Consider the following 15,067-nt stretch of genomic DNA (forward strand, 5'->3'; position numbering starts at 1 on the left):
GCTTCCATGGACAACCAGGGATAAATCTCATAATTAGTTTCGGGTAGACAACTGCATCCTCAGGAGACAGGTCCTGCCACCTGCGAATTCTCTCACGCCATCTCCCTGCCCAGGCTCCTCCAGCAGTGCTCCCGGCCTTCCCGGGGCCCACTCTGGCTGCTGGCCTTCTGGTGTGCCCCACGCCTGTCCATATGATTTGATATTTTTCTTTACAACGAATCAACATATACAAATTCACCTTTAAAGAAAACTTTATATCGTAGGTTTGCTAAACTAATATACTAATAACTTGGTGCCCATCAAAATACATACTTAATTATCTAATGCATGCTTGTCTGTGTATCATCAAGATGGTCTTGTGTACTGTTGGTGGGACACTTTATCCTAGGGCACAAAGTCCAGCATCTTGCCCTGGCCTTAGCCTCTCTTTCTTCTACCCCTCCCTCCTCTCCAGACTCAACTTCCACAACTGGATTATCTGTGGTTCCTGACCATACAGTGTGGTCACACACCTGCCTAGCTTTGCACCATTTGCCTGGAGACTCCTTGCTGCTTCTTGAGCTCACATTCTCTCTAGATCAACCCTCACCTTGGTGCCTGGGCTGGGTGGGCAATCCTGCTCTTACGACATTCCCACTGGAACCAGGTGCTTGCACAGGTGGGCAGGCAGCCTGGCTCACCTTTCCACATGTTTAGTATAGGACCTTGTGAAAGGTGGCAAGTGGTGGACAGATACTTGATATATTTCAGTTGATTTTTTCTAATTCCTAGAGCTGTGTGTGTGTGTGATACCAGGGATTGAACACAGGGGCATCCTACTTCTAAACTATACCTCTAGCCCTTTTTATAATAATAATAGTAATAATAATAATTATTATTGTTATTATTATTGGAAACAAGATCTTACTAGGTTGTAGAATCTCACCAATTTGCTAAGAGTGTTCTGGAATCTGTGATCCTCCTGTCTCAGCCTCCCAAGTTCTGAAATTACAGGTGTGTGCCACCATTCCCAGCTCTAGATCTTTTTTTTTGTGTGTGTGGTACTGGGGTTCCTGGAAGCCCTTCTACCTCCGGGCTCCACTCCCAGACACCTATTTTGTATTTTTATTTGGAAACAGGGTCTCTTAAGCCAGCGCACACGCCTGGCTTCGAACCAGCGCGATCCTCCTGTCTCTGCCTCCCAAGCGCGGGGATTACAAGCGTGTGCCACTACACCTGGCCAGCTCTAGATCGTTTTTAAAAACTATGATTTTAGCCGGGCAGGTGACGCACGCTTGTAATCCCTGTGCTTGGGAGGTGGAGAAAGGAGGATCATGCAGGTTCGAAGCCAGCCATGCTGGCTTAAGAGACCTTGTTTCCAAATAAAAAGTATAAAATAGGTCTGGGAGTGTAGCCAGAAGGTAGAAGGGTTTCCATGAACCCCAGTACCACCAAAACAACAACAACAACAACAACAACAACAACAACAACAATGACTGTATTGGTGTAGTGAGGCTGAGTGTGCTAGAAATGCACATGTACATGGTACCCAGTGCATTTCCCTTGGATCCCACGCTGCTCTCCCCCTTTCTGTTCATAATATTGAAATTAGCATCAAAGCTTCACAAAAATTGAGTGTCATGCTTTTGAGGAACCTAAGTAATCTTTTTTTTTTTTTTTTTGGTGGTACTGGGGTTCCGGGAAGCCCTTCTACCTCTGGGATACACTCCCACGGGCTACACTACCAGACCTATTTTTTAAATTTTTTTATGTGGAAACAGGGTCTCTTAAGCCAGAGAGGCTGGCTCCGAAACAGCGCGATCCTCCTGTCTCCGCCTCCCAAGCGTGGACATTACAAGCATGCGCCACCATGCCCGGCCTGAGTAATCTTTATAAATATTTTGATGCGGTTTTAAAACATTGCACAAAACATACAAAGCATCACTCACCAAGTCCTTTGAGTTTTTCTCCCCAAACACCTCTCTCTTGGCTCTTTCCCCTTGGGTCCTTCCCAGGTAAGTGAGCATTATCCCCACCTGGACCATGACAGAGCCCTCTTTCTGGTCTCCCTACTCTTACCCCTGTGGTCCACTCCTTACACAGCAGCTGGACTGATCTTCAAGAAGGAAAAGCCAGCTGGGCGTGGTGATGCACGCCTGAAACTCCAGTACATGAGAGGCAGAGACAGGAAGATTACAGGTTTGAAGCCGGTCTCAGCAACTTAGTGAGGCTCTCAGCAACTTTGTGAGACTCTGTTTCTAAGTAAAAAAATTTTTAAAAAGGACTAGGAATGTAGCTCAGAGTTAGGGATGATGCTCCTGGGTCAACACACACACACACACACACAGAGGAAAAATAAATCAGGTCATCAACACACTCGTGCTAAATAGGGACAAGAATAAAACAGGAAGTAAAGCAGGGTGCGTGTGAAAAATAATTCTATTTCTATGTAAGATCATAGAGACAGAATATCCCCTGAAGAGCTCATGTTTTAATGTTCAGGGTTGAGATAATTAAGTCATGAGGTTGTTATCTCATCAATAGGTAAACCCGTCGTGATGGACTTACCATGGCCTTGGTGGTTACCTGGCCAGTGGGGTGGGGCTGGCGGAGGGTGTCCCTGGGGTGTGGCCTTGGGGACTGTGTAATGTCTTTGAATCCCCTTGTTTGCTGCTCTCTTCGCTTCTGGTCCCTGTGATATGAGAGCAGAGCCCTGCTCTCTCCTCTCTGCCTCCTGCCACCATCCCTAAGCTTCACAGACCCTGGCCTCACATAGACTGAAGTCCCAAAACTCCCAAACTGTGAGCAAATCGCCTTCCATCCTCAACGTTGTGTGGTCGGTTGCTTTGGGGTATAGCAGTGGGAATGTCGACGGAGACAGATGATCACACTGGCTGTTAGGTGGAGATCCTACTAGAGGTGGAAAGACAGAAAATGGGGAGAGGAGGGAAGATGAGGCAGTGGGGTGACAGCGGATGAGACTGGAGCGAGGCTGAGGCAGTAGGTATGGCCAGACAGTGGGAGAGTTTGCCAGCCTGTGCTGGTGCCAATCCCAACTTGGTCATCAGTGCTGTTAGTGGGACACCTAGCCATCCTGGCCAGTGTTCTTAACCGTCTGGAAATTAGTATATTAGCATATTCATGGCAGAAATAGACTTGAAAGGGAGGCTTGGCCAGGACTTCGGAGAGAGGGCTATTGGCATGCTGAGTGTGGTTTTCCAGCTCTAATTCTGCCAGTTACCCTGAGATGCAGGGAAGGTGCTTCACCTCTTGGAGCTCTGTAGAACAAGAGCAGCAATGGTACCCTGCTCACAGGGTCACCATGAGGGTTAGGTAGTGCTGGTGAGGTACACTTCTTGAGCCATGGCAAGAGGCTCAAGGGCCATCAATGTCAGCCTCGTGGTGAAATACCTCTGTGTCCAAGAAGAAAAGGATCTTCATGAGCAGCAAACAATAACTATATATTAAAAGAATTTCTTTATACTTTTATATATAGGGAAGTAGATAACATAAATATCAAATTAGGAAAATGGACAAAAAAATGTTTGCAGCTTTGGTAATGACTAGCAAGGTGGTAAGAGTCTCATGCTGAGAAAGGATAGAGGGTGCTTGATAAATAGAAAAAAAGAGCAAGGGAAGGGTAAGAAGCTGTAACTTCCAAACACAGAAGCTCCATGATTGTTCTCTCCTTCACTCCCCACCTCTATTTTCCTCTAGGCCTAAATTTAGAAGAAGCTCTTGAATCCTAGAGTCTTAAGAGTCTATGTGATTAATGCCTAAGCACAACGCTAGTTTACATGATGTATTTTTCTTTAGACTAAAAAAAGCCAAGGGGAAATATTGAAAGACTTATGTTAAGGGCATGTTCCAAGCAAAATCTATTGACTAGATAATATCAACCCAGAGATCCTACGACCAGATCACCATGACCTGCCCTGTGTTCCATGATTAAGAGAGCGGTGCTCACCAGGCTGATCTCATCCCACTTCTCATGGTCACTCTTTACAGGGTTTTCTTTAAAAAGAAGAGCCTGAAGCCAAGTGTGGTGGCTCATGCCAGTAATCCTAGTACATGGGAGGCTGAGACAGGAAGAGTACAAGTTGAAAGCAAAGTCCTTCAGAAGCTTAGTGAGGCCAGGAAAAAATAGGGCTAGAGATGTAGCTCAGAGGTAGATTGCCTCTGGGTTCAATTTCCAGTACCAAAAAAGGAGAAGGAGGAGGAAGAAGGGGAGGAAGAGGAGAAGGAGGAGTCTGAGACCCTGAAAAGAATCATCACTCTCTAGCACCCCACTCCTTCTCCCTATGAGTGTGTGTCCTGTGATGGTGCTTCCTTTCCGAACAAATGTACTACTGGGAGGTGGTGAAAAGTATAAGTAGGTAGGAATGGTTGGAGGAGATAGATCTCTGAGGGTATCTTGTCCCTGGCCCCTTCCTCTCTCTCTGCTTCCTGGTTGCCATGAGTGGAGCAGCTCTCTTTTACCAGGCCCTTCCTCCATGATGCTCCGCTTCACCTCAGGCCCAGAGCTATGAGTCAGCCGACCATGGACTGAAACCTCTGGAACTGTGAGCCAAGTTGTGTATGTTGGGTATTTTGGTTACAGGGTTGAAAAACTGACTAACACATATGATGTATACAACTACTGAAACATCACATGGTATCTTCTAAATTTGTATAATTTTTATGTTTTTATATATTAGTTAAAAATAAAAAGAAATGTAGTACTAGGGACTGAACCAAGTTATGCCTTGTTCTGTTTATTTTTTTATTTTGAAACAGAGTCTTGCTAGGTTGATGAGAGTAATGTAGTCTTGCTACACCAATGTAGCAAGACTACATCTAGGCTTGCCTAGAACCTGGGATCCTCCTGTCTCAACCTCCAAAGTACAGAGATTATAGGTACTTTATTATTTTTGCCAGGTACACCGTGCCTGGCAAAAATAAAATATTTTTTGAGGTACTAGGGAAGGAACCCAGGGGCATTCTACCTCTGAGCTACACCCCCAGCCCTATTTTTTATTCTTTATTTTGTTTTTTATTCTTTATTTAGAAACAGGGTTTCACTGAGTTGCAGAAAGCCTCACTAAGTAGCTGAGGCTGTCTGTGAACCATGATCCTCCTGTCTCAGCTTCCCAAACACTGGGATTATAAGCGTGCACCACCATGTCCGGCAATTCCCAGCAATACATTTAAACTTGAAAAATGTGAATACAGAGAGAATTTGCAGTCCAAGAATTCTGGAAGGAAAACCTGGTGGGATCAGAGGAAAACAGACAATTCTCCCTCAGAAGTATTATTTGGTTGGCATGAGGTGGGCTTTCTCTCTGAGGTTTTCCTTATAATTCATTGCTAGTATGGCACATGCCAGAAGATGTCAAGACCAAGCAGTGAGGGCTGCGATGCACCGTTTCTGTCTGGTCAGCACTGGCTCTGTTTTCTCATGTTGAAGCCTACGCAGTGAACACTGTGTAGGACCTGGAGCAGATGGGGTGCTGTGGTTGGAGGCACATGGTGGCTCCTCTTCCTTGCTTCTTTTTTAAATTTTTTTTATTGGTGCATTATATTCATACATCATATCGGGGTAAAGAACTTGTGTGTTTACATACATGTACACATCGCTGATTTAACCCCTACCCCATTCCCACCCCATTCCCTCCCCGTCCCTCCTTCCCTTGCTTGGCTTAGTGGTTGACTTTGATATGTTTAAGTACTTTGTGTGTTTTAGAGAGTTTCTTCTTCCCCCCTCCTTTCTCCTCCTCTTCCTTGCTTCTTTTAGTACAGACTGATCTACCTGGGTGGGCCTGCCTCTCCCCAGCTCTGTCTTTAGTCTGTCCCAAGATATGGAAATATGAACTTAGGAATAGATACATCAGCATTCCAGCAGGAGAGCCTCCTGGTTTTATCTCTAGCCAGGGTGGAAATATCCAAGTGGAAAATCTGTCCCTGTCATCAACCCTCCTTTGGCTCAGCTGCCCCATGCCTCCATTTCCTCTGCTGTCAGATGGGAATGACATGATATGTACTGCCACAGGGTTGCTGTGAGGATATACAGAGAGGGTGTGTGTCCAGTGTTTAGCGCAGTCACCCTTTTGGAGATGTCAGGCCTTAGAGTTGTTAGTAGCAGAAAGAGTGGTCCTAGCAGAAAGGATATGCAGTGACCAATTCTACAAAGGGTTCATTTTGTATTTTTTACTTGAATTTATATTCAGCTTTTGGGTGCATTTCTTCTGGGAAATAAAGTATGCATGTCTGGTTTTGGAGCTCTGGGTAGTATTTTGAATCATGATTTATTTCCTTCCTTCCTTCCTTCCTTCCTTCCTTCCTTCCTTCCTTCCATACTGAGGATTGAACCCAGGGGCATTTTGCCTCTAAGCTATACCCTAGATCTATTTTATTTTTTGTTTTGACACAGCCTCTCACTAAGTGGTAAGGATCTTGCTAAGTTGCTGAGGCTGGCCTTGAACTGTGATCCTTCTGTCTCAGCCTCCAAAGTGCTGGGATCATTGGCATGTATCATCATGATCAGCCCCAATCTCTCCTTTCTTGCAGCAATTTATAAAGCCCATGCCAATGGGTATCTGGCATCTCTGCCATTGCTGAAGACATGTGAGAGACCAGCTAGAAAGGCCTGAAAAGAGAAAGGGTTTTGGGCTGGGTTGATCTTATGTCCCAGGAATCCCCCAAAGCCACTGGCTCATGGAAGACCTCCTGGCTTCTTTGTCCCTCTGCCATGGAACGATTTGGTGGGGCAAGACACGACAATGCTTTTAACTTTTCATTTGTATCGAAAAAAAAAGGGAAAGTCTACCCTCATGTGGTACTTCCAAATTTAACGAGTGAATAATATAGTCTAAGTACTCCCTGTGCTTAGTACCAGATGTGCGTGTGGTTGAGGCTTAATAACTACTCTTGGCGGAAATTGTTACTGTGTGTCTTCTCCCAGGATGCCTGGGCATGAGCATTATCAAGTGCATGGAAAAGGCCATTTTCCGGAAGCATCTGCTCCTGGGCACTTACGGGGGGAAGATGGTTGAGGAAGACGTGAAACAGAGGCAGGCTAGCACTTTGTCTTGAGGGAACCTGGGGCCACTTGCTGGTGTTGCTGATACTCTGGTTCAGGAGGAGAATGCGGCTGGTCCTGGGAAGAAGGCCTTTGCCTCCTCCTGTCCTCATGTACCTGGTGTATGTTGGTGCCTGGTATCTCACAAGGGGTTATAAAACAGCACCTTTTTTCTGTTTTACTTTTATTTTCGTCAATTCTTTTTCACAACTTCATGTTTTTTATCTTTTAAATTTATTTTGGATCAAAAAATAAAAATATAGCCACATATGGTGATGTACGTCTGTGATCCCAGTACTTGGGAGGCTGAGATAGGAGGATCACAGGTTCAAGGACAGCCTCAACAACTGAGTAAGGACTTCAGAAACTTAGTAAGTTTCAAATTAAAAAATAAAAAGGACTGGGGGTGTCAGTCAGTGGCAGAATGCTCCTGGGGTCAATCCCCAATATAAAATATATATTGTAGAACGGTTAAATTAAGCTAATAAACTTGTGATTACCTCCCTACTCATTGTTACTTTTTTAGTGGTGAGAATACTTAAAATCTACTTTGTTAGTGATTTTCAGCTGTACAGTATATGATTATTAACCAACCACCATGTGGTACAACAGATCTCTTACATGTATTCTTCCTTGTTAGAAATTCTTATATAAGAAGAGAAATCATAGTGAGATAAGAACCCTGGTTCCTCCGGGGACACTTCCCTCCCCTCTTGGGACAGTGAAAGAGAACAAGGAGGGTGAGGAGGCTGCAGGTGCCCCAGCCACTGGCATAGCAGCCCTGCTGGAGGCAGCATGGGCATGAGGATGAGGGCAAATGACAGCGACGGCTGCCATCACCAGAGCAGCTCCTGTGCAGCAGTGGCTCTCGCCACACATCAAACCGTGTTCTCAATGCTTCACAAAGTCACTCATCTAATCCTCAGCACAGTCCTGTGAGATAAGTGCTATTGCTACCTCCATATCATGCTGAGCAAAAGGAGGTCCCGGAGCTAGCAAGTGGTTATACCAAAGATGCCATTCTAGACGCTGGGGCTTGAGTGGCATGAAGAAATAATAGCACAATAAAGACAGCAAGATGGAACTATAAAAATATTCAGTTAATTTAAGAGGAAGCAAAAAAGAGGGAAAAGGGAACATAGATGGGACAGAGAGAAAATAAATAAAGATGTATGCATATAGCAAATTACGTCAGAGGGCGTGTACTAACTATATCAGTATTCCCATTAAATGTAAATAGGCTAAATATCAGGATTAAAAGGTACAAAAAAAAGGTACAGATGTTCAGATTAAATTTACAAAGCTGAACCCAACTCTATGGTGCTTACAAGAAATGCACCTTAATTATATAGACATGAGATAAAAATAAGAGGATAGAAAAAGGATTTACCATACTAACATTATTTTTTTTTTTAGAAAGCTAGAGTCACCCTATTACTGTCACACAAACAAAACTCAGAGCAAAGACTATCATGGGGGATAAAGACAGCTATTTCTTTTTCTTTTTTTTTAATATTTTTATTTTTATTTTTTTTTTGGTGGTACTGGGGTTCCTGGAAGCCCTTCTACCTCCGGGATACACTCCCATGGGCTACACTCCCAGACCTATTTTTTAACATTTTTATGTGGAAACAGAGTCTCTTAAGCCAGCGAGGCTGGCTTCGAACCAGCGCGATCCTCCTGTCTCCGCCTCCCAAGCTCGGGGATTACAACCGTGTGCCACCACGCCCGGCTTAAAGATAGCTATTTCAAAGACAAAGAGAGAAGCAGGAAACAGCTCACAAGGCTGGATCCCACAGAAACCGGGAGCCTGGGGAGAGCAGAAGGGTGATGAGCTGCTGCATCTGGGTTTATCATGAAGGTGGATTGAGAGAGACCTCACGCTGGGCGACATGCTCTGTGAGGAAGAATGAGAAATGCCAACAGTGACGCCCAGGCTGTGGGTCTGGGCATCTGGTCAAAGGGAAGAGCCGGCTGTTAAGATGGGGGAATAATTCCTAATCCCTGTGAGTCTGTGTGAGCAGTAAAATGAGGAGATGGCTGTAAATGTACTTCTGAAAGTTGAAAGCAGCATGCGGAGGTAAAAGACACAAAATTAGAAAGTCACTTAGGAATTGCTACTTCTCAGCTATGCCCAGGAACTGATGCTTTAAGGCCCCAGAGGCAGCGTTGGTCCCTCCCATTGGCATTCCCCTACTTACAAGGCTCGTTCCGAATGGCAGTGCATACCAACAAGGAGTAATTCATAATAATTCTGATTTCCCTTTCATGTGATGAAGTGGATTTGACTAATAATCTTAGTCATCCTCTTAAAGATTGCCCCTTCTCTCTTTTCTTTCAGCTGTGACATTGCTTTGATATTTTTATCATCCTTCATCATACAATGAGACCCAATAAGACAAGTTTAAGTTTAAATAAAAAAAAGATTTTTACCAATATTTTAATTTTTCCTGAGTTATAAATACCTTTTGCAGCTAAGGTTGTTTGCCCCGATATAGGCAACCTTGGGTCTGATTGTGTTATTTTTCACTTTTTAGAGCTATTTTGGGCTCTGCTGGTCTATTTCTTGGCAGGGGTAATTTCTAAATGGCAGCGTAGCGATACAAATAGTTCTGGCGCCTGTCAGAGTGAGCTGCACATTTCTTCAGTCATTCATCAGGTCAAGGAAGCCTGAAATATGTTAATGGTTTTTGCAAATGATTCAACAGGAAAAAAAAAATCTCTGAATCCAGATCAGTTAGTTCAGTATTTGACAGAGTGAATGAAGTGAGTGTATGAAACTGGGATTTGTCTAGTGGGGGAAAATAATACCTGTGTCGAGTGGTTGCCATGGGAACCAATGGGCGTGTTGGTGAAGCTTTAGCGGAGGGCGGGGGTGGGGTGAGGGGGTGGGGTGGGGGGGATGAGACACTGATGCCTTCCAGGAAGTGAGAGAAAGCATCCCGAGGACAGACACATTCATTCATATTTTAACTCTTTCTCTGGTCCTCTCTTCTGTTGGCCTTCTCCTAGATTTTTTCTCTCTTCTCTCTGTCTTGATCTGGTTTCCATAAGAAGTATTTACAGTGTACTTATGAGCCAGCATTTTGCTAAAGATACAGGGGTTTTCCTTGTATAATAATATAGGAAGCTAACAGAATTCTAAACTCCTTTGTCTTGAAAGCAGACTTTTTTTTGTGTGTGTGGTACTGGGGTTCCTGGAAGCCCTTCTACCTCCGGGCTACACTCCCAGACCTATTTTATACTTTTTTATTTTTGGAAACAGGGTCTCTTAAACCAGCGCAGCTGGCTTTGAACCTGCGCGATCCTCCTGTCTCCGCCTCCCAAGCGCGGGGACTACAAGCGTGCATCACCACATTCGACCTAAAGCAGACTGTTTGGCTTTATTTTTGGTGTGGTACTGGGGTTTGAACCCAAGGGCATTCTACCTCCGAACTATACCTTCAACACTCTTTTATTTTTATTTGGAAACACAGTCTTTCTAGTTTGCTAAGAATCTCACTATACTGCTGAAGCTGACCTCAAACCTGCAATCCTCCTGTCTCGGCATCCTCAAACCTGCAATCCGTACTGGGATTACACGTATGCACCTCAAACCCAGCTGGCTGTTCATCATTGAGAGAGAAGAAATACCATTAATATTTTTGGGATATATACAGGAGTTGATAAGAAAGAGAAAAGCGCTGACCTCAGAAACAGTTCATGAGGTGCCAAATTTAATGGGGGAAAACCTAGCTGGACTTCCCCAAGGACAGCTGAAAAAGGACCCCATGTGTCCTGGGGCCTGGCTAACTTCCCCCACAGCCTCCTCAGGCCACCATCCCATCTCAGGCTCTGGGATAATTTGGTCCCAAAACAATGCAAGGCAAATTCTCCAAGGCCAGGCCAAGCTTGAGTTCAATCCCCAGTCTCCTGTTCCTGAGTAGTCTTTGCCTTCTCCGGAGCCCTGTGTACCTGCACTGCTTGACTGCCCTGACTGGCAGGAATCTATCTTTCTCTGGCTCTAGGGCTTTAGTTGTTCCCTAGGACCCTGCTCTCTACTCTCTGACCCCACGTGGCCATGGTCTGTTCCTCCATAGGTGTGTCCACTGCCTGTCCTGGCCATACCCTCCCAGACTTCTCATGGGCTTTTTTTTCTTTTTTGTGCGGGTCTGGGGATGGAACCCAGGGGCATTCGCCCTCCGAGCTACACCCCTGCCCTATTTTTTATTCTTGATTTTGAAACCGGGTCTCATTGAGTTGCAGAGGGCCTCACTAAGTAGCTGAGGCTGTCCGCGAACCACGATCCTCTGGTCTCAGCCTCCTGAATGCTGGGATTACAAGCGTGCACCACCATGCCCAGCTTTTGGCTTCTCTTTAACTTGATAAATCCACAGCTAGGCCTTCATACGGGTTTTCTGAATTCTCCAAACCTCCAGTATATGCAGCCAATCAGTTTTCATGGTGGTGCTACCACTTTAAGCCCTGTCCTAAACACATTCACTCTAAAGGGAACTGAGGAGACTTTCCAGTGACCAGAGGGGCTGAGCAGAACAGTGCCAGTTTGGTGAGTGGCACCTGCAGCAAAATTGACAGGCAGCCATTTCCTTCAGCTGCTTGGCAGTCCCAAATTCAGAGCTCCATGGCACAATTCAGAGCTCTATGGAGCGGTAAGGGCTCATGTTTTCTTCTTTCTTTCTTTCTTTCTTTCTTTCTTTCTTTCTTTCTTTCTTTCTTTCTTTCTTTCTTTTGTGGTACTGGGGTTCCTGGAAGCCCTTCTACCTCTGGGCTACACTCCCAGACCTATTTTTTTTGTATATTTTTATTTATTTGGAAACAGGGTCTCTTAAGCCAGTGAGGCTGACTATGAACCTGTGCGATCCTCCTGTCTCCGCCTCCCAAGCGCGGGGATTACAAGCGTGCCCCACCACGCCCGGCAGGGCTCATGTGTTCTGATATACGTGTGTCTGAGCATTTCAATTTCAGCATACACTCAGTCATCAATAAGCACTTTCAAGAGGTAGGTGTGGTGGTACAAAACTGTAATCCTAGTACTTGGGAGGCGGAGACAAGAAGATCACAGGTTTGGCCGGGCGTGGTGGCGCACGCTTGTAATCCCCGCGCTTGGGAGGCAGAGACAGGAGGATCGCGAAGGTTCGAAGCCAGCCGTGCTGGCTTAGGAGACCCTGTTTCCAAATAAAAATGTAAAAATAGGTCTGGGAGCGTAGTCCGGAGATAGAAGGGCTTCCAGGAACCCCAGTACCACCAAAAAAAAAAAAAAAAAGAAAAAAGAAGATCACAGGTTTGAGGACAGCTTCAGCAAGTAGTGAGGCTCCCATCAACCTAGCAAGACCCTGATTTACAAAAAAATAAAAATAATAGGGCTTGGAGGTAGAATGCCTCTGGGTTCTATAATAAATACCCAGTACCACAATAAACAGACAAACAAATAAACAAAAGCACTTTCTATACAAATAAATGTTTTTTTCTATCAAATAAAACCATATTCTAGCTGTTTTTTTTTTTTTTGTCCTACTCACAATTATTTATTTGGCTGGTCCTCTTAAACTTAGGAAAATAAAATAATTACACATTTTCAATTTTGGGTAATTTATTTAAATAGTATGCTACACTCTCAGATAGTTACAACATGAATTGATTTTTTTTTTTTTTTGGTACTAGGGATTGAACCCAGGGACACTCTACCTCTGAGCTGCAATACCAGCCCTTTACTTTATTTTACTTTTTAATTTGGGATAAAGTCTCCCTAAGTTACCAAGGCTGGCCTTGAACTTATGATCCTCTTGCCTCAGCCTTCTGTCTTGCTTATCTTCTCTCTTCCCTTCCTTAACCTTTCTTCTCCTTCCTTCCTTCCTTCCTTCCTTCCTTCCTTCCTTCCTTCCTTCCTTCCTCTTTCCTTCCTTTCTTCTGCATTATATCATTGAGCTATACCCCTAGCCCTTTGTATTTTTTATTTTGAGATAGTGTTTGGCTAAATTGCCCAGGCTGGCCTTGAACTTGTGATCCTCCTGCCTCAGCCACCCACATACTGGGTTGCAGGCATGCACCACCATGCCTGGCTTTTGAATTGGTCTTTGAAGGTGGCCATGCAGCTGCTTGCAGCTCAGGGAGACAGTTGCCAACCAAGGAGCGAGTGAGTGCTTTGCGGTGTGAATACCTCTAGACCTCTGGTGAGGTGTGCAAGTGAAAATATCAGACACCAGAACACCCAGGACGCTTCCAGCAAAGTTGACTGGTACTGGAAATCCGCTTAGAGACAAAATAGGAAATGATTCTCTGTTGATGCAGATATAGTAGTCATAAGAATTGAGGAAGCTCATAGATATTGAGTCAAATATTTTAATAAGCTCTCATGAACCTTTTCTACTTCCTTCTACATGATCCTCTGAAGATCAGTTTTGTTTTTGTTTTACTTGATTTTTCATGGTGCTGGGGGCTGAGCCCAGGGCCTCACACATGCTAGGCAAGCGCTCTCCCACTGAGCTACCACCTAGTTTTTGTCTTAAGAAATGAATGGACATGGGTCCTGACTGGCCACTTGGGACCCTGCACTCACCCAGAATGCTTCATGTTCTGTGGCTTATCCATCCGGACTGCAAGTTTGATTTTGAGATCTTGATCAGGGCAGTTTTTGGAGACTGTCATTTTGTGCCACTCGGACTGTTTGGGGCTGTTTGGGGTGGGATGGAGAATAACCTGTGCAGAAAAAGGACAAATGTATTAGTTAGCCAGAAAACAGAAGCATCATCATGAGCAAGTGTCTGTGGATGAGAGGTGCTGATGCTGAGCCATGGCGCAGCCCAGACCGCATCTCCTCTGGGCTGGCTCAGCCCAGGCAGCCTGCTGAGCAAAGAAGTGGCGCTATCTTGCTCCCTTCTCTCTTCCCGGCTAAGTTTGGATCACAATTTCTGTGATTCTACTTTGACTTTTCTAGGTCCAGAAGTCCTAAGGAAACCTGAGCAGAGAACAGCATTCACATCATCACCAAATAAGATGGCATTATGGTCTTCTATTCCTTTAAGACTCTTTTTATTTTTTATTTTTTGGTCCTGGGGCTTGGACCCAGGGGTGTTCTATCCCCGAGCTACACCTCTAGCCCTTTCTATTTTAGGTCTCACTAAGTTGGGGAGGCTGGCCTCAAACCTGTGATCTTCAGCCTCCCAAGCCACTGTGCCCATTTTCCCTTCTTTAGGATTTATTTCACTGTTTCAAAGTGGTAGAGGGGATCAGGGAAGAAGGGAGGAGAGGAAAGAAAGAGGAGGTCCAGGAAAGGAAACAGACCAACAACATGAGCACACATGGCTGTATCACTATGAAACCTACAATTATGTAGTAATCATGATGTACCAAGAAAAAAGTAAGAGGAGAAATTCTTCAAAGCCTGCAGCAGAAAGGGCTTCATCAGGGGTGAGAAATGTGAGCCACAGAGGAGGAGATGTGCTCAGGGCCACAGATCTGTCGGTTCGCCTGGACCGGACATCTGGTCACCCAGTACCTAGCCTGGCTCTGGCTTGGGAGGAGGCTCACTTGGAGAGGGATCTGCTCTGAGATCTGGGTCTCCTGCCGCAGCGCCCACTGTCTCAGATGTGGGGAGTGAGCAACCTGGGCAACCCACTTTCTCACTACGCAATGCACAAGTGCTTGGAAGCCACACGGCAGCTGCGGGGCATGCACGCGGGGAGCAGATCCCCCGAGCTAGAGGAACATGGACTGAATATCAGTCTGACAAAGCTAGGTTTGCTTGGTGTCACTTCTGTGAGGGCACGTGTCCCGGCTTGCTGCGCACTGCACTGGCCATTCGCAAAGCATCGATTTCCTCTGGGTGTGGGGGATGGGCTGCGTTCCTGGGCCTCTTTCTCCAGTGGAGAGAGCCTCGGTGACGGGTGTGATGTCAGAGTCAGGTGTGGCCCATGTCTGGAGGGTGGACGCACATGGCTTTCCCTCTGGATGGGTAAGAACTCCGAGAAGAGCAGGAGACTGACAGAAACAATACAAAACAAACAAACAAAAAACCCAGCCCACTCTCTGGTA

At 45.3% G+C, this 15,067-nt stretch overlaps 1 protein-coding gene across 16 annotated transcripts in view; it reads right to left on the reverse strand.

Annotated features, from left to right (window-relative positions):
* Positions 1-15,067, reverse strand: part of CADPS (calcium dependent secretion activator) — a gene marked incomplete at both ends in the record, with an annotated part of 501,631 nt that overhangs the window by 185,673 nt on the left and 300,891 nt on the right. For all 16 annotated transcript variants that reach the window (XM_080714889.1, XM_080714888.1, XM_080714885.1 and 13 more), the window contains one exon: positions 13,593-13,732. In XM_080714889.1, coding sequence (XP_080571015.1) covers positions 13,593-13,732 — 140 coding nt within the window. The remainder of the gene's footprint in view (positions 1-13,592; positions 13,733-15,067) is intronic.

Source organism: Muscardinus avellanarius, assembly GCF_963383645.1.
Source record: "Muscardinus avellanarius genome assembly, chromosome: 18".
NCBI lineage: Eukaryota > Metazoa > Chordata > Mammalia > Rodentia > Gliridae > Muscardinus > Muscardinus avellanarius.